The sequence below is a fragment of the Triturus cristatus genome, chromosome 3_1 (genome assembly GCF_964204655.1).
Source record: "Triturus cristatus chromosome 3_1, aTriCri1.1, whole genome shotgun sequence".
Classification (NCBI taxonomy): domain Eukaryota; kingdom Metazoa; phylum Chordata; class Amphibia; order Caudata; family Salamandridae; genus Triturus; species Triturus cristatus.
Window position 1 is genome coordinate 1107700122 of NC_140583.1, and position 27243 is coordinate 1107727364.

General features: G+C 46.4%; 1 protein-coding gene across 1 annotated transcript in view; it reads left to right on the forward strand.

Annotated features, from left to right (window-relative positions):
• The window catches only part of LOC146861596 (kelch domain-containing protein 1-like), a 347431-nt gene that overhangs the window by 77021 nt on the left and 243167 nt on the right, over window positions 1-27243 (forward strand). The window contains exons 2-3 of the mRNA XM_085645977.1: window positions 17353-17617; window positions 18158-18237. Of these exons, the coding sequence (XP_085502103.1) occupies window positions 17455-17617; window positions 18158-18237 (243 nt within the window). The 5' untranslated portion in view covers window positions 17353-17454. The remainder of the gene's footprint in view (window positions 1-17352; window positions 17618-18157; window positions 18238-27243) is intronic.

Genomic DNA, 27243 nt, shown 5'->3' on the forward strand with positions numbered 1-27243 from the left:
ATGGTGAGGTGTTGGCTCGGCTCCTCTTTCATGTCTCCCCACCTAGAGGTTAGTGTCGTGACCAGTGAGCGGTGTCTTAGAATTTGCCCCAGCGGTAGCCCCATCTCTTCAACCAGGGATTCAAGTGGCATGAGTGTGCCGTCCCGGTACAAGTCTCCCATGGTCTGTATGTCAGCTTCGTGCCACTCCGTAAGTTCAAGAGGTGTAAGCACCCCAGGCCCGCTGGGGGAACCCTCTAGTGGTATGGCCGGTGCGTAGAGGACTAGCGCTCTAGTGAGGTATAGACTGCGATGGTAGCATTTATAAGCCACCGCCATGAGGAGTGGTGTCGGCGTTGGGGCTTTAGAGGCTGGATGAAAGAGTTTGGTAATATAGGCCTGGAGTAGTCCCTCCCATTGTGTCGCCATAGGCGTCTTCCGGAGTCCCAACGTTTCCTTTCGCAGAATGGCGATTCCCTCTGCTTTGGCCCATGCTAGGAGCGAATACCTCCATGCCCTTATGTGCGGCGGGTCTTGCGCCTTCCACCTCTATGTTAGTAGTCACTTAGCTACCACCAATCCCAAGTCAAGAAAGCAAGATGAAACGTTTGTGGCCGGTGTTCTGCGGAAGTGGTGTAACAAGTAAACCGGCCATTCAAAGGGTATGATGCGGCCTGTACATGTGCGTAGTGCCTCCCCAACAGCCCACCAATAGGGATATAGTTTGTGACCGCTCCACAGCATGTGTACCAGTCCTGCCCCTAACTCCGCGCAGAGAGGACACACTGCATCTGTGCGGTGAAAGTACCTATTGATCTTCTTGGGTGTAAGGTATGCTCTGTGGACTATAAACAGTTGTATTTGATGGAACCTCACGTTTTTGGGTATACGTGTTGGGCTCTTTATTATCTTATCCCAGTCTCTATCCTCCAGTGGTCACTCCAGGTCTGTTTCCCATTTGCGGCGTAGTGGTTGTAGACTTATCGCTGTGTGTGTACGTAGGGATGCCGCAAACCATCAAATCAAGTGCCTGCCATGCCCCATAACGTGAAGGTACTGTATGGTGAGGTGTTGGCTCGGCTCCTCTTTCATGTCTCCCCACCTAGAGGTTAGTGTCGTGACCAGTGAGCGGTGTCTTAGAATTTGCCCCAGCGGTAGCCCCATCTCTTCAACCAGGGATTCAAGTGGCATGAGTGTGCCGTCCCGGTACAAGTCTCCCATGGTCTGTATGTCAGCTTCGTGCCACTCCGTAAGTTCAAGAGGTGTAAGCACCCCAGGCCCGCTGGGGGAACCCTCTAGTGGTATGGCCGGTGCGTAGAGGACTAGCGCTCTAGTGAGGTATAGACTGCGATGGTAGCATTTATAAGCCACCGCCATGAGGAGTGGTGTCGGCGTTGGGGCTTTAGAGGCTGGATGAAAGAGTTTGGTAATATAGTCCACAGAGAGGGGAGAGGCTGAGGTCGCAGTGTCTTCACAACCTCTGTCTGCTAGCCAGCGGGCTATCCACTGTAATTGTGCGGCTAAATAGTAGTGCTCAAAACAAGGCGCAGCGAGGCCTCCCTGATCAGTGGGCAAGTACAACTTCGCCAACGCTATCCTGTGACGTGTGTTGCCCCAGAGTAAGTCCCTAAGCAGTTTCGGGAGTGTGGTAAAGAAGGCCGCCGGGACATATATTGGCAGGTTAGCAAAATAGTACAGGGGACGGGGAAGGATCACCATCTTGGATAATGCTACCCTGCCAGTGACTGTTAGTGGGAGCGTTTTCCAGAAGTGCACTTGTGACTTGATGGCTGTCATGGCTCGTCCCAGATTACCGCCAGTAAGGTCTGCCGGTTGACGATATATCTGGATTCCTAGATAGCGGAAAGTATCAGCTTTCCACTGTACCTTTGTACCTTCTAGGATGTAGCCCGGGTCTTAAGTATCCCCCCCCCAAAATGCGTAAAGGCAGGACTTGTTGGCATTTACTCTGAGTCCCAGAGAGTGGCGAAGTCACGCAATGTGTGTGCCAGCTGAGCTGGTATATTTCCCACATCTCTCACGAAGACCAAGAGGTCGTCCGCGTACAGCGACACCTGGTGTGTCGCATCCCCTAGGGGTATTCGATCTCCCAGCGTCGCTCGCAGTGCCGCTGCCAGGGGCTTGATTGCAAGCGCATACAGGAGGGGTGAAAGCGGGCACCCCTGCCTGGTGCCCCTGCGTATTGGTATGGCGTCAGAGATGTATGGCCCCATCCGCACCCTAACTGTGGGATTATTGTATAGCAGGTCAACCATCTGGAGAAATCCCCAGCCCATACCACAATAGCACTGCCACGAGGTAGCTCCACTCCAGACAGTCGAAGGCCTTCTCAAGATCCAACACAAGGCATCCCGCCCTAGGCCACTCCCTCACGCTGTCCGATGCCACTCTAAAAAACCTCCGCAAATTCAGTGATGTACTACGCTTGGGTACAAAGCCATTTTGGTCGCTGTGGACCAGCTCAGGTACCACTGGCGCTAGACGTTCCGCCAACACCTTGGCGAATATTTTATAGTCCACATTGAGGAGTGCCAAGTTTTCGGGGTCCCTGCCTGGTTTGAGCAGGGACACTAGGTAGGCCTCGCGCATCGATGGGGGCAGTGTGCGCTCTTCCAAGGCTGTGGAGTAAAGGGTATACAGCCGCTGCGCTAGAGTCTCCCGGTAGGCCTTATAGTGGTCAGCGGGTAGGCCATCCGGTCCCGGTGCTTTCCCAGACGCCATGGACCCAATCGCCTCCCCGATTTCCTCTAAAGTGAGGGGAACATCCAGCGCCTCTTGGTGGTCTGAGACTGTGGGTAGGTAGATAGGCTCTAAAAATCTCTCCAGATCGGGCCGGAGCAACGCCCTTTGGATTGATACAGTTGTGTGTAATGATCGGACATCACCCTGTGTATCTCTCGCTGTGTATATACCAGGGCCCCCTCAGGTGTGCGTATGGCTCCAATTGGGGCATAGTTGCTCTCCTGTTTTAGCAGCCAGGCCAGCAAGCGGCCCGCTCTGTCTGCTTTAGCATGTGTACGAACCGTGTGGTCTGTATAGTTGTGGCATCTCAGTCATTCCATGAGTTCCGCATGTTGTGCCCGAAGGCTTTCCAGATGGCCTGCTCGTCGGCCTTCGCCCTCACCCTCTTGCTCATATTGGAGTAATTGTGATTCTAGTCGAGTGAGCGATAAAGTTAGTTGTTTGCGTATGTCCCATGTGGCAAAGAGACAGTGTCCCCTGACAGCCATTTTGTGGGTGTCCCATTCCACCAGCGCGGTACTCGCCGTCCCTCGTTAAGCTCGAAATACTCAAGAACAGCCGTCTCCAGGGATGCACGGAATTCTGGGTCTTCCAGTGCGGCTGGTTGGAGTCGCCAAGTGGGTATGGGAGGACGATCGGGTTCCCAATTCAGCTGTAGCCTCATAAGGTTGTGGTCAGAGTGTGTCCGCCCTAAGTATTCCGCTACCTCAACCAGCGGGATTAGTGACTGGGAGCCCACCACCCTATCTAACCGCACATGCAGGTCGTGTACTGCAGAGTAATAAGACTGGATACGGTTGCTCGGGTGTAAGACACGCCACAGGTCTAGTAATGCCCAATGTGATAGCCAGTCTTTAAGCGCCTGCGCGTTTGATACAGCTGTTGTCTGACGGAGGGGTGGGAAGGATCTGTCCGCATGTACATCTAGCACGGAATTGAAATCCCCACCTAGCAACCAGGGAATCCCAACGTAGGGGGTCAGCATTGTGGACAACTGTGTTAGAAATGAGGGTTGGTTAATGTTCGTGGCATATATAGTGCCAGCAATATTTGTTGGCCATTGTGTCCCCCGCACTAAAGTATATCTGCCTTCAGGGTCTGTCATTGTGTCCGTGCAAATGAACGGGGTGACCGCTCTCACCCAGATCAATGTGCCCCTTGCGTGCGCGGAGTATGTTGTGCCGTACACTTGTCCCCTCCAGCGCCTCCGCAGCCTGTCTAGTTCCGGCTGTGTCATATGTGTTTCCTGCAGAAGGGCAATTGCAGTCGTGTGCCTCTAAAGGTACGCGAATATGGAGTAGCGACGCGCAGGTGTGTACATGCCAGGCATGTTCAATGTGATTATGTCAGCTCGTGTCATCCCTGATGTGTTGAATCGATAGGGACACCAGGGTCGGGCCGCACCACAGGGTACGGAGGTCAGGGACAGTTATAGGTGTGCCGGGATGCTGCAACAAAAACAATAGATGAACTAAGAACATCTTAACATCTGGGGCGGACATTTCGTGATGTCCGTCCAAACCTCTGTAACTGTCAAGTAGTGTGAACTAGGTCAGTGTGCTGCCTATTGGGGTGCGCGCATTAGTGGTGTTGTGCTATGGCCATCCCCCCAATTCCTGTATGTGTGGTGTGCCATCCATATACACACCTGTGTCGCTATTGGTGGGCGTATTGCTACTGTACTGCCTCTGTGTGAGGTGGGCATTTCATTTAACCCAGTAGACCCACCCCTCCACCCAGCATCGAGCAAGATTGTAAACGCTAACAAACAGTGTTCTACTTGCGTGAGCTGTCCATGCCAGAGTCCATCTCGACAGTAAATTCATATAATGCCATCCGCAGTTTGTGGGGTTGTCACTGGTAAGCCGAGGTCCTTGGATATCTCCGTTGATGGCGACAAGGAGCCACTGGCCACTAACATGTCACGCGTGTAGAAGTCCGATCATTCTTTGGGGTGTGGGGATCCGAGAGTTGTGACTGCTTCTAGGGCGTCCTGCCTTTCCCTCCTTATGTTCTCCGGGCTCGGGGCTGTAGTTCCAGGTTTGGCATTCCTCATAGTTCCCCGTCGCCGTCTGATTCTCCTGCCCGCTGAGTTGTCGCCATCTGAGCCCGAGGGCCTCACGCCCGACCACAGCCCCGACTCCTCTAACCAGTCCCACGTCTCCTCAGGTGAGTCAAAGAAGCGGGTCCCCTCTTTCGTGACCACTCGCAGTTAGGGTGGGAACAACAATGAGTAAGGTAGTTCTAGGGCTCTGAGCTGGCGTTTCACCGCTGTATAGTTGCTCCTGCGTATCTGTACCAGAGCAGTGTAGTCAGGGAAGAGCATAACTTGGCTACCGCTCACCTTGAGGTGTCCATCTTGCGTGTTTCACGAAGTACCGCATCCCTGTCCCTGCAGTTAAGCAATTTAAAAATGAACGGTCGTGGTCTGGCTCCTGGTTGGAGTTACCGTGCCGGCATGAGGTGGGCTCTTTCAACCGCAAACTGCATTGACAATGTTCCCTGAGGTAGGAGATCGCGCAGCCAACGCTCCATGAATTGTTCCGGGTTTCTTCCTTCTTCGCCTTCCGGCAGACCCACCATACGGATGTTGTTGCGGAGGGAACGGCCCTCTGTGTCTTCTGCTCTGTTTTCCAGGTCTTGGACGCGGTCTATCAGGTCTTGCAGCGTAGCTGTATGACTTTGTGTGACAGGCTGGAGCTCCTTCAATGTTTGGCCTTGTGTGGTGAATTTTTCGGCCAACTTACGGTGGTCTGCGTGGAGTAGGGTGAAGTCCGAGGTGACCTTATCTATCCTAGCTTCCAAAGAGGTCCTGGTGTGTTCCAGCGCATCACCTATCCTTTCCACCACTGCAAGTACTGAATCCATTTTGGCTGCCAGAGCTGTGGTCGTAGGTTCTGTCACCCCTCCAGTGTTCATATTTATGGGGTCCAAGCCGCTCGCGCACAGAGGTCCCTGCTGTATCTTGGCTCTCATCCGGCCCATTACAAGCTGCTGCGCCGTTGGCATTCGCGGTTAGGTACCTGAAGGGGCGATGTACCGGTGGTGGTATTACTTTTAGAGGGTTCTACTGTGCGGACTGCACAGGAGATTTGGGCCGGCGTGGCAGTTTGTGGTAGCCTCGCTGCCCTCCTCTGTCTGCGTGCAGGGGCACGTGCACCGACCTGTGGGGTCTGTGTACCGTCTCCACCTCGATTATTTGCTGGTAGAATAATTCTCCCCATTTTCCAACAATGGCGAAGCTCCAGGCCACTGCAGTGTATCTATGCCTGAATGCGGTGCTGCCAGTTTTCGCAGTTATGAGGCAATGCTGAGCTCCCCAGAGGCGATAGCTCGCGTGGGTTCTGACTTCTCAAGCAGCAGGGTCTTAGGTGTGTGGAAGTGGGAGTCTGCAGCTTTTGCACACATTCAGTGGCTCCCCCACGCTCTCTTACTGTTTTTTATAGTGGTTACCACAATGCCGACAGTGACCGCTAGTCAACGTCCTCCTAGCCGCGGTGAACTCGTGTGGGCCTCCGCCCGCGCCACCTCACTTTGTTGTCTGCGCCAGCGGCGCGACGTTGGCCTGCCTTTCAGGTCCCAGCTGGGGGCTTTTGGGTCCCTGCGATTAATGCGACTGCCCGCTTGCACCAGTTTAGTCCAGTTCAAGCCCCTCACACAAAGCACCGTGACTGCATCTTCCCTTGCTTCCTCATTAGTACGTAACACTTCTTTCCTGCTGGCACTATTTGTTCTGGCTGTTTGTGCGCAGCGGCGTACCTCTGCACCAGGCCGCACCAACCTCTACCCCGAGTCTTCAATGCCCGCCTCACGAGGACCCCGCAGGTCTGCCGCACCTCAGCCACACACTCTCCGCATCAGCGGCGTCGCTCCAGGGGCCCGACTCACCAGGATCTGCACCACCGAGACTTGCTGGGGTGTCCGGTGCGTGTCGCTGTGTCTCCTCTGTGCTAGGTGCTTTGCGAGATCACCAAGTCCCAATTTCGTCGCTTACTCGGTCCCAGACGATCTTTTCCCCAACCGGCTGCTGCCTCCGGATGGCCCCTGGTTCCTGGGCCCTAGATAGTGTCTCTGCGGTAGTTGCTGACCCAGTAGGCAGGGGGGTGCAGTCTGAGGACGTAACAGACACAATGCCTCCGCCGTCAGTTTTCACTCCGCGCTGGCGCGATTGTTTGTCCCGTTCGCCGCCGCCTCCCCTGTCGCCGCTCAGCATGGGCGAACACACCTCACAGCGGGTAAGTCTTTGGCCTCCGCACTGCGGCAATTGTGCCTCCGGGAAGTGGGGCGGCACGATTCTGTGTTCTCCGCCTGCAGCAGCGCTCTTGTTGTTCAGCCCCACCTGAGACCAAACCAAGCTGGGTGCAAGTCCTCCACTGCTGTGGGAGCGGTTGTCTAATCGAGGGCGGCCATCTTGCGGCTTGGAATGCCCGCGCGCAGTCTCACAGTAAACAGGGCCCCCGGTTCCTGGGCCCTAGATGGTGTCCACGGTAGTTGCTGTCCTGGTAGGCAGGGGGGTGCAGTTTGGGGCTTTAACAGACACAATGCCTCCACCGCCAGGTTTCACTCCGCGCTGGCGCGAGGGTGTGTCCCGTTCGCCGCCGCCGCCGCCTCTGTCGCCGCTCAGCATGGGTGAATGCTCCTCACTGCTGGTAAGTCTTTGGCCTCCGTACCGCGGCAATTGTGCCTCCGGGAATTGGGGCGGTACGATTCTGTGTTCTCCGCTTGCAGCGGCGCTCCCGTTGTTCAGCCCCACCTGAGTCCGATCTGGGTGAAAGTTCCCCACTGCCACGGGAGCAGTCGCCTAATCACGGACGGCCATCTTGCAGCTTGGGAGGCCCATGCTCGGTCTCACAGAAGAAAGGGCTGTGCTTGCCTCAGTGATCCTATCAAAGTGATGAGAACTAAGTCAGCTGAATGTGTAGGATCTAGGCTCCAGAAATCCAATATTTGTTTTGTAGGTTTATTAGTAGTGATAGTTAGATGATAATTGGTAGGTTGGTGGTTAGTGAGCTGCGTAAGGCATATGCAGCCTCATGCATCAACCCAAAATCCAGTCGGTAAAATACCGATTCGGTAATAGCTCCCGGTATTAAGTAAAAAATACCCAATCCCAATGCATCAACCCAAAAGCAGAAATCGCTATTTAAGGAATCCTTAAATAGCGATTCTTTAAATAGGGATTCCTTAAATACCGATTCCTTAAATAGCGATTGCATTTAAGGAATCCCAAAGTGAGATTCCTTAAATGCAATGCATCAAAGTTAAAAAATTAGCGATTTCGCTAATAGGGGGAGCAAATTACCATGAAGATGAACTGCATGGTAATTTGCAAAAACTTTGAAAAATGCACTTTTGTGCATTTTTCAAAGTTTCATGTTGCGCACACACATGCCCTTAGAGCATGTGTGTGTGCAACATCTGTGCACATATCATTTTCAGGGGTGCAACAGGGTGTCCTTTTGACACCCTGGCACCCTTGAAAGTGCTCCCGCTATTAGCGATTCGGTAATACCGAATCGCTAATACAGACTGGCTTTACATTCATTCCTATGGGCCTCCAAGCCCATAGGAATGAATGGGTAGGTATTCCTTATTACCGATTCGGTATTACCGATTCGGTAATAAGGAATATTAAGGAATCGCTATTTGAATAGCGATTCCTACATGCATAGCCTTTTGCTATTCCTTATTAGCGATTCCTTATTTTTCGCTAATAAGGAATCGCAAATGGCATTGTTGATGCATAGGCCCCTAAATGTTTATTATTGTAACATCAAAGCATGCCACGTGAAGTTAAGGATGTATAACCCATCTTGAGGATGTGGGTCCACGACGACAGTTCGGTGTATGATTGTTAGTAACAAGTACCAAGTATGTACAGCTACATCAATAGGGTAGGTTAGTAGAAGAGAGTGCACTAGGGGACGTAAATACCTCCTGTGGTACATTAGCTTTCTGGCAGCTTCTGGAGGAGTAGGTTCTTAGGATATTAGATATTAGAATGTACCTGGAAGAGTGGTGGGTTAGTAGGTTAAAGTGTACCATTTGAGGGGATACTTGGTTACTGTTAAGTAGAGGTGGTTAGTAGGAAAGACCAGTTGTGGATTGGTATAGCGATCCTGCATGGAGTTAGGAGGATATTTTCAGGTCTTAAATGTCCGCAATGTAGGAGTCAAAGTCTTTATGTTCTTCAAAGATGGCGGTTTTCCTGTTGAAGGTTGTTCTTATTTGTGTGGGGCAATGAAGGAAAATTGAATAGTTAAGTCTTTAAGAGATTGTCGCTTTAAGTTTTTTGACAGTATATTCTTAGATGATCCCAATGGAGGTGCCTTGACATTTGATTCTCTGCATCTTTTTTATCTGAGTGAGAATTGCCTTAGTGTGTGAATATTGATGGGGTCTGAAGATGAGAGCTCTTGGGACATTGCTGTTTTTGGTTCTGTATGTAGGAACTCTGTGCGCCCTTGTTCTCTCAAAATCTTGGAGAAGTTTAGACCGAGCACTTGGGAATCCATTTTTCAATGAATGCGCCACATGAAGGGGCCTAGCTTTCCGTTCCCTCAGGGAGACCAAAGATTCAAAGGTTGCCCCTTTTATTCTTGTCCTCCAACTCAGTAATGTTCATTCCTAGCCATACCAGTCTCGCAGTGATGTTCGAATGAGATTTAGTGCAGTTGTGCTTATGGTCTTCCAAGATGTTTTCACGTATTTTCATTAAGAAACTCTGCCACCCACTGAGAGCGTTTCGTTTTTTAAGTTTGTGAGATCGCACTGCATAGTTTCCGTGGTGGTCTTTGTTCATTGTGCAAGCAAGTGTAGCTTGTCCAGTTTCTGCATTATTAAAACCAGTGTTGCGGAATTGTTGGATTTGAGTTTGATGGGGGAGTCTGGTTGTTCAGCGGGATCTTGTTTGGATCTTTTTTGCACTGGTTTTGGATCTTTTACCCCTCCCCTCACTTCTCTAGTGTCATGTGACTTGGGGTCCACCATTTTAAGAGAAAAGGCCTTGCCGAATTACACATGCAAGGTGTTCCCAAGTTACCTTATGACGTGCTATGTATTATTTGCAGCAGTCAAAATAGTTGTTGTGGATATAGTGGAGGAGGAAGGAGGACGAGCCTCTGGGATTCCGAACTACGCTTGGAGCCCTAACTCCCACTCAGGAGCTTAGTGCCAGGTGCATCAAATTACAGCTGTAAAAATCATCCTAGGATCGCTCTTGGACCTCACTTAGTCGATTTGCATTCAGGTGCAGCAGCGTGCAGCATGGTTTTATAGTCAGAATTTAGGATTTTGCCCTTGCACACCGCTCTTGGGCGATAATCTTGTATAGGGTAGATATGGTTGTGGGGAGATTCCACCTGGTATCCTAGTAGATATTACATAGCTATTACCACCGATGGAAGCTACTAGAATGTGCCTTAGAGTCAGGCATAGGCTAGGGGTCTTTGTATTCAGTATCTTGATCTGCGCATAAAGGTGTGAGAAATCCAAGTCCCCTACCGCGCAAATGGAGTCATCTAGATTCAGTATATGCAATTCCTTTTGACACAGGGGCACCAGTAAATACACAGCCTCTTAGGGGGAATATCTTCAGCCGAGTGGTGTCCCTGTATCAGCCATTTTATGGCCAGGTGGAGCAATTTGCATGGGAGGGCCTTGCCATATAAAAGTTGCTTTGCACGTTGTAGGAGCGTAGTGATCAGGTCACTAGTAGCCCCGTATCTTAAAAGACCAAGGGTATCTCTCGTGGGCTGCTGGAGGCGTTTTGTTGGGCCATATATGTCTCTCCGCGTGGCAGAGCTCGCTGACTAGGAGGCCATCTTATCAATCCCTGTTTTTTTTAATGTTTCTAAATAACTCTTAGCATATGTAGTTACATCTTCTACTAAATGACATCCATTTTGGGGGGTTCAGATCAGAAAGAGGGATGGCATCAGCTGTGGTAAGCTACTTATAAGACATCCTCATTGCCCATGATGACCATTATTTTTTACTTCACACCCCTACTCGTGATGGAGTGTAAAACAAAATCCGCTCTCAGTTTTGAAAGGCTGGAGAAGATATGTCTGCATCAGCCTTAGAATGGATTTGCTTCTTTTTCTGAACTATTACTTGTAGGAAAGTGCCCCTTTTTGACATGGTCACCCCCAAGTTTTGCCTAGTATTTGATGCAATTTTGACTGAAGTGAACTGGGTTCCTGCTAACCAGGTACCCAGGGCCAGTGCTCTTTCCCTAAGGTAACTGTTCAGTTGTACCCCAATTGGCAAGACCTTTAGCACCTCTGAAAGTCCCTAGTAAATGGTACCCCTGGTACTCTAGGGTATTGGTACTAAAGAGTGTCCCTTAGGGATGCAGCATGTATTGTGCCACCCTAAGGGACCCACCACCAAACTTCTGCTGACTGCCATTGCAGGCTGCGTGAAATGGTGCAAACCAATGTGAAAGCACAACCTGACACGCACCCTGTGGTTTATGCCCTCAGACGCTGCATGCAATATATTTAAGTCACTTATAGCCCTAAGGCAGGGTGCATTATATTGCATGTGAGGACAGATCTGCATGAGCAGATATGCCCCTGTGCTGTCTAGTTCAATTATTAGATAGTACAAGTGAACAGGGAAGTCATCTTAAGTATCTGTACTGGGTACTGGTCATTACGAGTTTCCCAGCTAAATGATGGCTTTACTGAAATCTATGGTGTTTGGTATCAAAGAGTTTGTCTTAATAAATCCGTCCTGATGCCAGTAGTGGATTTATTAAAGCATGCACTCAGAAAGCTTCTTAGAGGTGGCCCCCTGAAAACCTACAAGCCCCTTAGTGTGCTGGCTGACTGGTATCATCCAGCTTGCCACCACAGACATGTTTCTGACCCCCTGCAGGTGAGAGCCCACGCTCTCTGAGGCCAGAAACAATGCCTGCTCTGGCGGACGGTGTTCTCACCTCCTCCAGCAGGGTGGCTAGTGATTTAGCATATCAAAGCCAGGGGCTTCAAAGCCTCTGCTGCCTTTAATATTGAGACGTGGGAGATGCCACCCCCAGCCCTGAGGCCAATTTGGCACCAAGACAGGTGGGAAATTAGCTATGCAAGTAGTCGTGTTGCACCACCAGGGTAGTCACACACCTAAGGTGGGCTCCCTGATGTGCTCCACGAAAGAAGGATTCCATCATTTTGTTTATGGTTAAATTAGGGACTCTGGGACAGAGTTATGCCCACTTCCCACAAGAAGTGGTCTAATATAGGGCGTAGTGACCCCAAGAGTAAGTAGCCCATTGGTATTTCTCTTTACTCCCCTTAACACCCCTAAATTCAGTGTTTAGGTGGCCCCCTGACTCCAGGTACTCAGATTTGACTGACTCAAAAGGAAGAAGGACAAACAAGAGCTGAAGAACGCCAGAACAGAGGACAAGCTGTGGAATTTGGCACTAAACCCTGTTTGCCTGCTCCTGTCCCAACAGTCGTCTAGACCCAACTCATCCTGCAGCTGTACATCTTCCAAAAGCCTCCGAATGCTTCCAGCACTTCGTTAACCAGCCAACATCTCCCTTGAAGTGGAGGAGCCACTTGCCTGCAGACACCGACCGCAATGCCATGAACACCGATCAGCTGGCCACCGGGTCCACCTATGCAGCAGCCATCCAGGAATAGGTCTCCATGCTCCAGGATGCCAGATCCGTCTCCCACCAAGTATCGAAACGCCAGGAGCCACCCCACACAAATACATAGGCTACCGGGGTCTGTTGCAAGCATCAAGACTGTTTGTATTCAATCTGAAGACCACTACCGCTACCAAGACCAACCTGCACTTAAAGGGACTTCACTAGAGGCCAGCACCACACCAGAAGTAGTCTTGCTGTTTTTATTTTTCCCCATCTGCAGGTGCCACGGGAAGAGTGGGAGCCTCGACTACCCGCCAGACACAACACCTATGCACCCGATCCCTCCAGCCCGAGTCCATTGAAACCAATGTTGTCTCTGTTGCCCTTATACCCCCACGTGTGAAAACCCCCCTTTGGGTTGTGCCGGGCCTGTCCCCTAGTTCCTGCTTGCAGCTTCTTTTCCACAGGTTCTTTCCCCATTGACTACATACAGCTTGTATCGTCCAGGGCTACCACCGCTGAAAGCACCTCTATACCCGGACATCCAGGGAAAGTAAAACTGAATTCTTGGTGCCTTCTAGGACCTTGACCCCTACTCACCTTAAGCCCAGAAGATCAGTCCTGTAAGTCGTTTGCAAGTGACCCTATGCAGTGAATGTTTCTCCTATAGGATAACATTACGGCATTTGAGGTTCATGCCTCAAATTTGACAGCTGTCATTTTCTATTGTTTTGACTGTAAAAGTTGATCATGTCTAAAAGGACTTGCCCAATTATGAGGTTCTTGTTGTTAAAAATTATATAAAAATGTTATTCTTCTAAATTGATCTCTAGTTTCTCTTTAGGTATGGGTGTACGAACAAATGCTTAACACTACCCTCTGATGAGCCTAAACTGCTTTCCCACACTGCCAGAAAATAGAGCTTTTGATATTATTAATTTAAGCCCAGTAAGCCAATAAGGGCCAGCTGGACTTTCTATATAGTGCACCTATTTAGGTACACTACAAAAATAGCCAGTTTCCTACATTGCCGGCAAATGTTTTGGCAAATGCTAGCCTGCAACGTGTTCCTAGCTTTAAAAAAAAAAAAAAGTGTAAAAATTCCTTCCACAGGCATAGTAGAGCAAGCTTTTGCAAGGCTGTAGTAATGCTTTACAGCATCTCTGATGCTGTGCAGCATTATGCAAAACAGTGGTCCATGGTCGAATGCCCTGAACAAAAGCCACCTTTTTCCAAAGTTGGGAGCTTATTTTCTAAGATCCATTTGTCTAGCCTCGTGAGCACAATGTTTGAAAATATTTTTGCTGTCACACCTAAATGACTGATTAGCCTATAGTTTGCTGTTATTCTACCATCACCTTTCTTTAGTAAGGGTTTTATCACGTAGCCCTTCTGGGATAATTCCCGTTTCGACTATCCATCGATACAGATATTTCAGATTCTCTGCATGACAATCCATATTTGTTATGAAAACAATTGCTGGAATATTATTCGATCTGCAGTCTATCATATTCTTGATGTGCACTTTAGAAAATAAATCCCAAAGTCCCTGAATAGACTATTTAAACATATCTCTTATAATTTGCAGTGGTCGGGCCATACATTTTTTTAACGTGTGTTAACCAATCTTCTTCAGCAATCTTATAATTGGGGGATGCAGCGTGTGTGTCTGCTTTATTATTCACCAACTTCCAGAATTTTCTCTAATGCCCAGCCTGTATGGCTTCCAACATTTAATTCCATTTTTTATCATAAAATGATTTTAATTTTTTTTTTTTATCCGGGCCATGTATTACCTTTGCAACAATCTAACTTTAGTGGCTGCCTCTTCCAATGGGTATAGCCTGTAAAAAGACAGCAATTTTCTTAACTCTTTTTTATGCTTTTTGCACTCGTCATCGAACCATCCTCCTGTATTTCGGGTTATATAATTATTCCTTGTGTTACCCTCTGACATTAGAAAGGTATGGAGGCATGTAAGGAATACACTCTGGCATCATAAACAAACCTAGACAGTGTCAAATGTAATTTTGCAGACTAAGCAAGTAATGTATTTTAAAGAATCGGAGAAAAGATTTAAATGAGGTTTGAGGGGCTTCCCAAAAGAACAAGCATGTGCAATGATAGACCACATTCACCAGAGCCATAATAGATTTTCATGACAGTCATTTGACCATGTAAATAATTTCAGCTCAGAATAATTGTTTACAAATTTATCTTACCTGTATATCCTGAGCGATCTGGCATGGCCTTTTACCGCCTTGGACCATCATTCGGCACACATGCAAAAGAGGGGAAATTAGAATAGAAGTCCAAAAATTGGCAAATAAAGTTAGAAGTGATAATTACAAATAATATAAAGTTATTCTGGCAATTGGTAAAAGAGGGAAATGTACAAGGGGAAATGTGGTGTTTGGTGGGGGAAGATGATTGGGTAAATCATCTGAGAAATTTGTATAAGGGTAAAGATCTGAAGAAGACACTGGAAGTAAGACCCGAGGAGATGGAACAATTAAAGCCGCACTTCTCTTTTCAGATCATAAAAAAAACTATTTGATCTTTAAAGCGAACTAAAGCCGCAGGGCCAGATAACCTGCCTGCAATTATATTAAAAAATAGTACTGATTGGTGGGCAAGCTTCCTAAAAGCGACCTTTCAAAATATTCTAGTTTCTGGTCTTATCCCAGAAAGTTGGAAGGGGGCTATTGTTAGGCCAATTTATAAAAAGGAGGATGCTACATTACCCCAGAACTATCGCCTTATAAGCTTGCTGGATGTGGGGGAGAAGGTATTTTCTAAGATATTGTTAGGGGTACTGAAGTCCTGGGCAGAACAGCACAACCTGATACCAATAGAACAAGGGGGGTTCAAAGAGGGCCACTCAACCATTGATCTGCCTTAGTCTCTGGGCATTGGCAAAAAAGGCAATGGAAGTGCGTGGCAGCTTGTTGGATTTCCGAGAAGCCTTTGATTCAGTAGATCGTAGTATATTATGGAGTACGCTGGCAAAAGCTCGGAATCAACAAGACAGTACCTTCTCTAATCCAGGAAATGCACTCAAAGAATTGGGCTAGGGTAATCTTGGCTACCCTTGGGAATCTATCTAAGAAAATTCAGATAATGAATGGCCTGCGTTTTGGCCCCATTTTTATTTTCTCTGTTCCTATCCGACCTGCCAACTACACTGAGTAAAGCCGGAGGTTTAAGCCCTAAGATGGGTGGAACCCATGTATCATGCCTGCTATATGCGGATGATTTAGTGATAACGGACATGACAGAGTTGGGCCTGCAAAAACAATTGGATACCGTTCATGAATACTGTAAAAATAAAATTCAAAGACACCGTGTTAATTTAGAAAAGACAAAAATAATGGTACTGGGTAAAAGAAAGAGCTCTTTTTACTGGAAACTGGGTGAGGTAAGAGTTGAAGAAGTGGATAGATATAAATATTTGGGTATGTGGTTCGACAGTAAGTTAAATTGGAAGGATCACATACAGTCATTAAAAACGAGGCACTTTGCTCAGTATGGGGCTTTAAACAAACCATGTAAGCAGAAGTATGGAGGTCCCTCGCTGCGGCAAATACTATCAGCTTTTAATGCATTTGGTCCGCCCACAATTCTAGTATGGCGTTGAGGTTTTATTTATGGGGGGAAAATCGGATTGGAATTTAGAGGAGGGGAAAAGAGTAAAACAGCTTCTTGCCCTCCCTTTGTCAACTATGTTACAGGCTGTGTGAGTGGAATGTCACCTTGCAGCCTGGAATTTCCGGGGAATGCAAGCATCATTTAACTTCTGGCAGAGAATGAATGGGGAAGGAAATTAAAAATTAGCATATTTATGTAAAACAGAAATAGAGACCAGTGACCTGAACCAAGCCAAGCTAGAAATAATTTAGACAAGTTATGTGTTAAACTTTCCCTAGAACCAGACCAATGGAAATCAGGGCAGCAGATCTCCAAGTCGGTATTACGGACCATTATAGATATGAAGGCCTGAGAAGAAGATTTATGTTACTTGGAGAGTAAATCATCCATCCAGGTCCTGATAAAAGGGTGGGCTAATGATAATATCTTCCCCCTACATAGAGGCCATGCCTAACTCAAAATTTAGAAAGGTAATATTGAAATTTAGAGTTGGCCTGAACCCATGTAATATTAATTGGAAGATAAAATCTTTAATGACGAATGATCAAGGTCTGTGTTCCTGTGGCCTACAAGTAAAATGAAGTAGTCCACATATCTTGATGGATTGTTTGTGGTTTTTAGAAGAACGGAAAAATAAATTAAACTCATTTTTTCAGCTTATAAATCTTTTAGTAGGGACCAAGCACTTAGTTTACTGATAAATATGAGATGTCTAAAGGTTACATGTGCAATAGGAAGATTTTTAATCGCAATACAGGAGTCGTTGAAGGAAATGGTAATCTAGTTTGAAATTAGCACGTGATAGATATTCGTCCTTACCTATGATCTGTGGATTACCTTTGACTTTTGGCAATATGTACGGATGTATAAATGTATAGCTAATGTATAAGTGACCTTTTCCCTGCCTTGGTGATGATTTAAGAGCTTTTGATTGGTGGGGTGATTGTTTATTATATAATTTATTAGGTTTTTATTGGTTTTATATTGTGCTTATGGTTACAATATTCGTACAATCTGCATTTTAATTGTTTGTAATGTGCTACTTTTAATGGCTAAATATGCCCCAAAAATATTTATATAACAACAACAAAAGAGGGTAAAATGTCTCTGTAAAGTTTGAAGAGGAAACAAATACGGTCTATAAATATTAGGACGCCCCAAGCCATTCCCACTTCTAGTGAAAAAAAATAGAAATTTAAGCAAAGCAAAATCTGTCATTATGAAATGGTAACGGATTAGAAAACAACTTGGTGAAACAGCCCACAAAACAAACATTTTGTGCTGATTTTTTTTATCTTAAGCACATAACCTATGGTTAAACCAAGAGAAAATTAATGTCTGCTTCTCTTCTTGTATTTGCAGAAACTCTTGGTTTTAGAAGAAGCTCCCAGAATGAGTTTCCTGCCACTACATTTATGGAAATTGTCTGGTGTAATTTCACATGATTGACATCCATAGAAAGGGATGAAGGAAGAATCTGGAGATTGGATCTGGGAGCCCATACCTCAGAGATCACTGGCTCCATGCGATCGATTTAAGCATGCCTGTGCAATATATGGGGGATTTATTTACATATTTGGAGGTCGGAACAACACCATGCTAAGTGACTTTTGGCGGTATAGAATAGGTAAGTATGCTTATACTTCTCAATCGCATTCGGTTATCTTGCATATTTTATCCTCATCATTTGCATTCAAGTTATTTTGAGGGTCCGTGTTGCCTAGCTTAATAAACTTTCATAAATGACTACCTACTTAAAATATCCTGATTTATTTGTTTTTAGATATTTGTACAATCACATGAATGGTCTTGATTTTCATCATATTCACAAAGTAGGAATGCTTCCATTTAATGATGTAGTCTATGAAAATAAATGTTAAAATCTAACAGGGGCATCTATCTTTCCAAATGTGGAAACTTAGAAATCCCCGAGTGGGTTGGCAGCCACCATTCTTCATGTGAAGCAGTGGCTCTCCCAGAGGTCACAGCAGATACATAGTGAGCAGCCAACCCATTGGAACACATCTGGGTCTATCTCATTGCTTAATCAGTCCTCAACAAAATACCCTTAAGGAGTTTGTAGGAATCTGATTGGGGCTCTGTCGTTGTAGTACAATTGCAACTTGTAACAACCTGTTTAATTCTTGCACGTGTATTTTTTCCTTAGAATATAATGAATGGGAACCACTTGTATGCTGTGAAAAATCTCCTGAGAAACTAGAAGGCCATTCAATGGTGGCCTATCAGGCAAGTTTTTTAAAGACATTTACTAAATATTTGATTTAATTGTGGTAAACATGACTTAATTTGTCTGAATAGGTAGTTTGTAATTTTAATTTGTCAAAAAGCAAAAATAATTCAGAGATTAAGATTGGTTACATGTTAGACTTTAGTGTTATCTAACGTACCTTATAGCACTATAGAAAAGATCTTAAACAGTTTTACAATGTTAAAATCACAGTCATTTAAGGCCCTCATTAAGAGTGCTGAAGTAATCCAGATTGGGCCGGTAACTAGAGCCACCAACCCCGTTGAGACTACAAGAGCCAAGGTACACTGCAGATCAGAAGTATTTGTTTCACCTGAGGCTCTGCCTGCTGCATCCAGAAGTTTCTTAGTGAAATACTTCATACATAAGTAAGGCGAATACTTCAAAAACACTAATTCCACAAAAGTGGGGACCTATGAAGGGGAATCAAATTTCACAGTTAACAGGAGGGAAAATAGGTCCTGTTCTCAAAGAGAACTGTCCCTCTAAAGCAGTAGAGTTAGGTGATTTCTCATCATGCAATCCCCTCACTTACAGCTAGCAAATTGCAGAATGCATGATAAGAAGTGAAGATCCCCTAGATGGCACCCACAGATACCAGGCAACGTGGAAAAACAAATGAAGCAGCAGCTGCCGATAAATGGACTACTTCCCAAACCATTCAAGCCCACAAGAACCATAAGATAATAAGGTGTGAAGATAGAGACAGTGTGAATTGAAAAGTGCTTATGGTCTTATTGGATGCACTTCGCGTGACGTTGAAACATTCTCAGATAGTCTCGTAGCCAAAGAGGCAGAAATGGTAAAATGTGAACCAGTAATATCCAGTTAAACTCTGGTAAATTCAGCAGAGACTAACAAGAAAGAAATTGAATATATGCTAGTCCCGATGTCCTCGGTGTATGAAATATATGAAGAGTCCAATCAATGTGATCTGTTATTCAGCTATAGACCAATAGGGCCATTTGGAAAATGCTAAATAAACTGCTTGCATATTCTTGTAGCTCTTAGTGAAACATCAGTTAGACGACGAGGCACCAATTCCACTAAAAAAAGGCCATCTGACTTGTGCGTTTTATGAGTACTTCAAGGGGAAACTAGGAATGTTATCACCACTTTATGACGTGATGAGGCTCAGAGAGAAACAGTTATGTGACAGGCAGCTGTTAAACAAGAAACGCCCATAATAATATTGGGATAAGGGAAATCAGGTGCTAGTTAGGATATCAATAGATTTTGGTAAGATGCTATGGTCTGTACTCTGCCAAGTTACAAGGTCAGAGGGAAGAAAAAGGCAGTTGTGAGTTTGTTTCCAAGATCGAAAGTGAATGGAAACACTAGCGGATATGAACACCATGAAACGCTATAAATTCTAGTTTTTTTGTTTGCTATCTTGATGCTAAGGTACCATTCCTGACCAAATTTGCTTCATGCTGTTTGAATTGTAGATCGAATATCCATGTCGTTAAACCTTTAACAAGCGGTATGTAATCAGAAATGTATAGTGTCCAGTAGGAAATTGGTGTGCACTCATCATATAAAGTCGACTGTTGATAAGTCCAGTGGGGAAGCATTAAGTGCCTTATACTTCCCAGGTAATGCCCAAATGTAAAAGAGAGAAATATATGGAGCAAGGTAAACACACCGACACATTTCTTAAATTCCATGCCTCCCTGCTATTCATCAGATAATAAAGCAACACTTTTTGGAGCTGTCGCTGTTGGGGCAATGGAACAGTTACATTTTTGCTTATCATACAGATTCTACTATTTGCTGCTGTAAAATCAATACAATTACAGCATTGGTAAAGCAAGTAGCGGCAACTGGTTGCATTAAAGCTATATTAAGCGGTGTTTTTATGTTTTCTTAATTTCAAGATGGCCGTCAAGTTGAGTGTCTCAACGTGATGAAGCAATGCAGCAGCCATATTGAAAATGCAGAAAATATATACTTTTTAATATGGCTGCCATGTTGCATGAAACAATTGATGATGGCCAGTATTAACAATGCCAGGGCATTTTTAAAAGCCTCCTGATACCTTTCCTGAGGGCTACCAACGTTGTGGAGGGGCTCTTGATATTCGGGTCAGTTTAACATCCTGTTGAGGCCCTGACTTCAAGTGAGACTTTAGAGCTCAACAATGCTCTCAGTTGCATTGGATGTCGTGAAGAGGTCTGTCGAAGAGTGGCATCCATGTCACACAATAGCTATCCACACCATTTTGGAAAGGACATGCCCTACACTACGGATTACTCTATTATGCTTACTGCTGCCTTCTGCAGACATGCATTGACAGGCAACATGGTGATAGTCAAAAATACTTGTAAGCAGACAGTCCTTATTCAGACCTTATTTACAGGATAGAACTTGTACAAAGTTTTTATTATGAGTGGCTCTTCCCTCCCTCATTAGTGTGTGGGGGAGTTTTGTTCTCCCTAATTTCTGTCCCACTAGTCTTGTGTTTATGTTCAACAGGTACCCCTTTAGAGAGCTTATCGGTCTGTCAGGGATCATGTGGCCTGAGACTTGAATGAAAATATGATGACTGATGTATCCATGTCAAAAAACTTTGGAAGTGGAATGCAAAATTGATGTCGTTCTCCGTTGTAATAGACTTACATTTCTAACTGTGTGTTTGCGAATACACATGTTCAGCATATTCCAGCCAATTACTATTTGGTGCAGACGTTTGCAATTAGTTTTTGTTCCGTAAACTTTTCTGTCTTAAGATGTATTGCGTCCCCTTCTTTGGCCCATAATGCCCCAGGACAAAGACTCCACTATATTTTGCCCCTGAAGAAATCATCTGTGCTGGGGAGAAGAGCCAGGTTCTTCAGGCAACTTGCAGCATCAAGTGTTGCTGTCCTCTAAAACGTCAGATGTGGAGAAGCAAGAACAACTCTCTCCACCCAGGCAAAGTTCCCTGGATGAAAACAAGCCCTATTGCCTCCAATCCACTACATTTGCTAGAAGATCAGCACTACGGGGACAACCTTGTAAGCACCCTTGAATCGAGGCGGAGTTCCGCTCCAGAGGGAGTCAGGCATAGAGCCCTAAGGCAAACTACAGCAGGCACTGACCCTTGGACCCAGTTTCAGGCTCCAAGTCCACTTAAACTTAAAGACCCCCCGGGGCAAGTAAAGCTTGGGCCCCCCACCTCTAAACAGTGAGTTGGCTGTCATTCTTACAACACATGACAGGAAGAAGTTGAGGTTCTGCCTGCCACGCTGGCGAAAACTAAACTCTTGACAAATGGCTGCACTCAGCGGTACAGCAGGGTACTGCTTAGATTAGTTCCACACTACCAAAGATACTACCGCATTACCATGCAATGAGTCAAGACCACCTACGTTTATTGCAGGAGGAAGTGCAAAGGAGTCCTAGTCCAAAGTAGTCATGCATACTCCCTTATAAATGCATTTACGGAGACTTCCTTTACTTAGTTATTCCCAAACAGGATTACATTCTCAGGCTGCTGCCAGATCTCAGACAACTCAAGTCAAAAGACTTCAAGATTACCACCCTGCAAGACATTAATCCCGCTGCTTAGTAACAGGGGATCACATGGTAACCTTTGACATAAAGGACACCTACTACTCCTGTGCTTTGTGGTAAGTGGACAACACTACTATTTTAAGGTAGTCCCCCTCGGAGTCACTATGGTCCCAAGGGTGTTCAACAAATACCCATCGGTGGTCGCTGTGCACCTGTGCAGAAATGCGATTGATGGGTTTTCATTCGTAGACGATTGCTGTGAACAACGATGCGTAGCACACACTCAAATAGCAGTGTCTATGTTACACAGGCTAGGTTTAGTAATGAGTGCTAAAAAGTCACTTCATTTGTCACAGCAGATCCATCCTTTTCTAGGAGCATTCATAAACTCTGTCACTGGAAAAACCTACCCAAATCAAGAGAGCGTTATGGAATTCCCAAAACTGCTGCGCCTTTTTCTGACATCTCATCCTCTCACTGTGAGAACAGTAATGAAACTGTTGGAGATGATGGTATCCTTCATAGTCGTAGTGCTGTTTGCAAGATTACACATGATTCCACTACAGTAGTGCCTATCCAGGCAACAACCACAAGTGAGGATCAATGGAAAGATCTAGTGTTCGTAGGGGACAGACCCTACCACACTCTCCTGTGGTCATACAAAACAGATTTGTTACTGGGCATTCCTGGGCCCACTACCACGGTGACAATTATCAAGCACCCCTTACTTGTTGGGTGAGGAGCACATTTCAGCTGTATAGCTGTTCAGGGCTCCTGGATGCAAGGGCAGCTGAGATGCCACATCAATTACCTGGATCTCTGAGCATTACATTTGGCACTCAGGGCATGTCTTCTCCTTATTCAAGACAAAACAGTCCTCCTCAAGACAGAAAACCTGACAGTTATGTACTGTATCCAGAAGCAGTCTGGGAATTGGTTCCCCCGCGACGTTTACTGTCAACCTAAAACGATTTGGCATTTACCCATTCGTAATTACATTCTGCTACTAGAAGAGCATCTCCTGGGAGTGGACAACGATTTCGCAGACCTGTTAAGCAGGATTCATCAACAAGTCCATGAATGGAAAATTAATTCCCAAGTACAACAGAAATAGTTTCAAAGAAGGGTCACTCTTATGGCTCATCTGTTTGTCATCGCACAGAATGCAACGTGTCAAAAAAGTAACCTCTAAGTTCCTACAATCTATGGGCAATAGACTGTAGATAAACTGGTCAGATCCCATACGTAGCGAGGAAACTACCATGTGTATTTATGGCCCTTATTCTCTTAACACCAAGTTGACCAAGACAGCCATGGTATTTTACCCTGCTCGAAATTCTGCTACATCTATATATAAAACTGCCACTCAGACCAGACCTCCTGACTCTGCTTTAGGGTCTGCTGAGACATCCAAACCTCAGTCAATCGAAAATACCACCTTAGCACCTGTGGCCTTAAAGTTTGTTTCCCTAATCTCCTAGAGGATGAGGATATGTAAATCTTGTGGGAGGCTCATAAGGTCACCATGCATGCCTGCTAAGCTGTTCAATGGAAAAGATTTGTCCCCTACTGTTTTGAGTAACAGATAGACCCTCTGAAAACACCTGTTTAGAATATCATCTGCTATTTATTATAGATGAGCTAAAAAACACCTCTGTGTTGTTTATATTTAGCTGCAGCGGCAGCCTACATGCATAATAGAGAGCATTTGTCACTTTTTAAAATTCCTCCGGTTAATACCTTGATGGAATGCCTTGATAATCATTCTTCCAAAAACATCTCCAGTGACAGTCTGGAATTTGAGGATAGTCCTAAGAAGATTGGGATGGCCTCCTTTTGAGCAATACATAAAGAAGGTGATGGGGTAGTGGTTGCACATAGTCTAACCGATAGCATTTGCTTGGGGCGGCAGTCCAACTAATTGTTTTTAGCAGATTGTGCCAATTTAGGCAAGGGCTAAATTTGTCCTAATTAATCAATACTGATCCTGCTCCTCATGAAAACAGTCCACCGAATTGCCAGGTGAGGACCCTTTAAGAAGGGACCACAAGCAACCTCAGAACTGTTTCAACCTCTTTAGGTCTCGTCATTGAGATATAGTATGGATCCTGTGGCACAGCGAGCCACTTCCCTCTTGTGGCATGCAACTTTTGTCTTGGGAAGAAACTGTTTTGGGAGCTATCATTTCACTTGGAAGAATCTGTGAGATGCAAGCACTAACAGTTGTGCAATCTTTTATACAGGCTCACAGGTATAGGGTAACTTTGACCACAAAACCTAAATTTCTTCCATGGTTTCCCCTTTCCATGTTTACTAGACATTGGAGTTAGCCATCTTCTTGGCAAGCCCAGAGTCTGTTGCAGAGAGGGCACTGTATGCACTTGTTGTCAAGAGGGAAGTACGTGTTGCATTGACAAAACTAAAACCACCTATTAAACAAAACAACTCCTTTTTGCTTTTGCAAAACCCCATGTTTGAAATCCTATTTCTAAAGGTTGAATAGCCAGATGGGTTGTCGAGTGCTTTCAAACATTCTGCACTAAAGATAGGCTCATGATACTTGCAGTGCTAAGAGTGCATTGCACTCACAAGAAAGCAGGTACTATGGACATCTTAAGGAATATTTCTATTGCAGATATCTATAAACCTACTACATGGTCAACACTACGCACATTCACCAAACACTATTGTGTGAAACACAGGCCCCTCAGGAGTCCTTAGTTAGCCAAAGAAGTTAAGGTACTTTGTTCCAAACATTTGCATCATCTGCTCGCTAGCCACTGTTCATGGGAGGAGCTGTTTTACAGTCTATACAGAGCATAAGTGTCTGCAGCCTCTCATGATATGAACAGAAAATTTTACTTTTACCCTGTTACCATCTGTTCTTGGCTTAATAGTGTTGTAGATTCACATTTGTTCTCCATGAAAACGAGATCCATAAATTTGTAATCGGTATCACTTTGCAGTGCCCAGAACATGTATTATGTGTTCCTTCACTATACTCCACTGGCATTTCTCACCTGCTGGCAAAACAATCTGAGGTGAAGTCTTTGTCTTGATGCATTGTAGGATAAGGTAAGGAAGGAGTCACAAGACCTATTGTGACCAAAAAGTTCATCGATCAAAAACAAGTTGCAAACATCTGGGCTGAACACTAGCTGGCAGGAGTATTCAGAGCATGTGAGTCTACAGCATTACAGATGAAAAACTGATAGTTACTGGGTAATTAATGTATTCATTTTCTCAGGAACACCCCTCAGTAAACTGGAAAAGCACACTGATTTCCAAGTGCTGCCACACAGGCTCCTTATAGAGTGCCACAGTCCCTAAGGCCCATGTTTTTTGGTATTATCCATCTAAAAGGGGGTTGTTGCATAGCTAAGCATCTTTTTCTTCTTATGGCATCTCATAATCTTAACTCCTGAATTTGCGACAGATATCTAATTATGGAAAACCTTTGCTAAATGCCTACAGATCATAGTTATCTGACAAAAGCGTCTTTTTTCACTACTTACTTTTATGTTTTTAATTATGTTAATGTCCAAGTTAGTGCTTTCATTTTTTTTTTTTTTTTTTTTTTTTTTGAAAAACCTTTATTAATCGCAGTCACATCATTTTACAATGTACATTCACCAGCCAAGGTGTCGGATCAGTGAGACAAAAGAAAACACATGTTTCCAGGCGGTAAGACACAGCCATTCAGCCGGCAACCCGGAGGTCCGGCGGCGATGTGCAGGCGAACATTTGTATAGGAATCAGGTGCGTACATTGTGAGAATGTAGGCCCATGGTGCTTTTCTGTGTTTTGTTGTAGTGTGTCTGAAGCGCATTGCTAACTACAGAGGATGGCGCTGTGTGCCAGCCCACATGGCGCCTATTACGGTCGCCACCCAGGTTCTTAGCGAGGGTCGTACAAGACACCGTGGCCACCCCCAAATGCCAAGGCCCCCGGGCAGCTTAGCACCAGCGTCATGTTCATAGTGTAGGCTGGAGCGCGACAAGGAGGTTTCGGTATAGCTCACCTTGACATATATGTCAGCGCATATATCCGACAAGCCCAGTGTGCGGCTTCGCAGTTCAAGACTATGTGCGTGTTGCGTGGCGCGCATCCGTCCCTCCAGCATTGTGCCCCTTAGGCCGCTAAGTGTCTGGGTATGCCTGATATGCAGCCCTGTGCGATCCGGGTGTAATCGTTCCGGGCGTATCCATCCCCTGCGCAGAGTGTGTGCTATCGCTGCCTCATCAGCAGCATTCAGGGCACGCTAGGTAGGGTAGCGCTTCGTGGGCGCCGGGCGACGCCACTATCATATGTTATCCGTGGTTAGGTAGGGATTCGGTCAGGGAGCTTAACCAATAACCAAACTGCTCCCTGAGCGGGCGCTGCGATAGGGGGGGTCAACAGTAGGGTCGTAAACTCGGGCGGGGTCAAGGGTAAGGGGGGAGGAGGGGAGAGGAGATCATTCTGCGTTCGAGTGGGAGGGGGCATCAACTGCCGATTGGGGCACAGCGGGACCGCGCAATATCCATGATAAGCAGCAGGCTGGAGGGGGGGGGGGGGGGGGAGGGGGGGGAGAGAGAAGAGGCCGTCAGAAAGGCCGAGAGCCCGTAGCGCCGGTGTCCGCACCCTTCCTCTCTATGTGTAAGGCACTCCTCTGTGCCTGGGAGGGAGTGACCGGGTAGGGTGGAGTGATCATGTCGTCCCGGCTGGGCCCGTAGCCGGGTACTGTGCGCATTGCTTCAGACTGCAGCAGCAGCAATCCCTGCGCGCGCGCTATGGTTGTACCGCGAGTGAGTCCCGGCAGCAGTCTCCTGTAGGGCAAAAGTTAGGGGCGCTAGGGGGCAAGCAGAGAGGGGTGGGAGCCAACTCTGACATGGTCTGAGGGATATCGCTATCCAACCAGCAAGGGAGCGGTGCTCTCCATATGCTCAGGTTATCCCTCGGTCCTGGCAGGCCACCTGAAAGGCCGTGAGGAGGTCGTCCCAAAGCTGGGCGATGGGGAACTTCCGGAGCCCTGCGGTTTCCTCGCGAAGAAGCACCGCGCTCTCCGCCTGTGCCCAATTAACAAAGGAGGCTTTCCAATGGCTGATGTGTGGGGGGGTTGCTGCCTTCCAATGCTTGGTGAGCAGGCGTTTGGCCGTTATAAGTCCCATGTCCCAAAAGCGTGCCTGCACTTTATCTTTTGTGCGCTTATACAACCCTAGTATGCATGCGTCCCATGCGCGCGGCAGCCGTCCGTCAGCACCACGCATAAGCAGTGACAGTACATTGTCCCAGTATGCCTGTATACCAGGACAGTGCCATAGCATGTGTAAGAGGTCCGCTCCCGGTAGCGAGCACCGCTGGCAAGTTGCATCTGTCCGCAAGAAGTATCTGTTAATCTTTTCAGGTGTGAGGTATGCACGCTGCAGTATGTAGTACTGTATAATTTTAAAGCGGGGGTTGCGTGGAATGTTGGTCGGGCTGGCCAGTATCATTGCCCATTCCTTGTC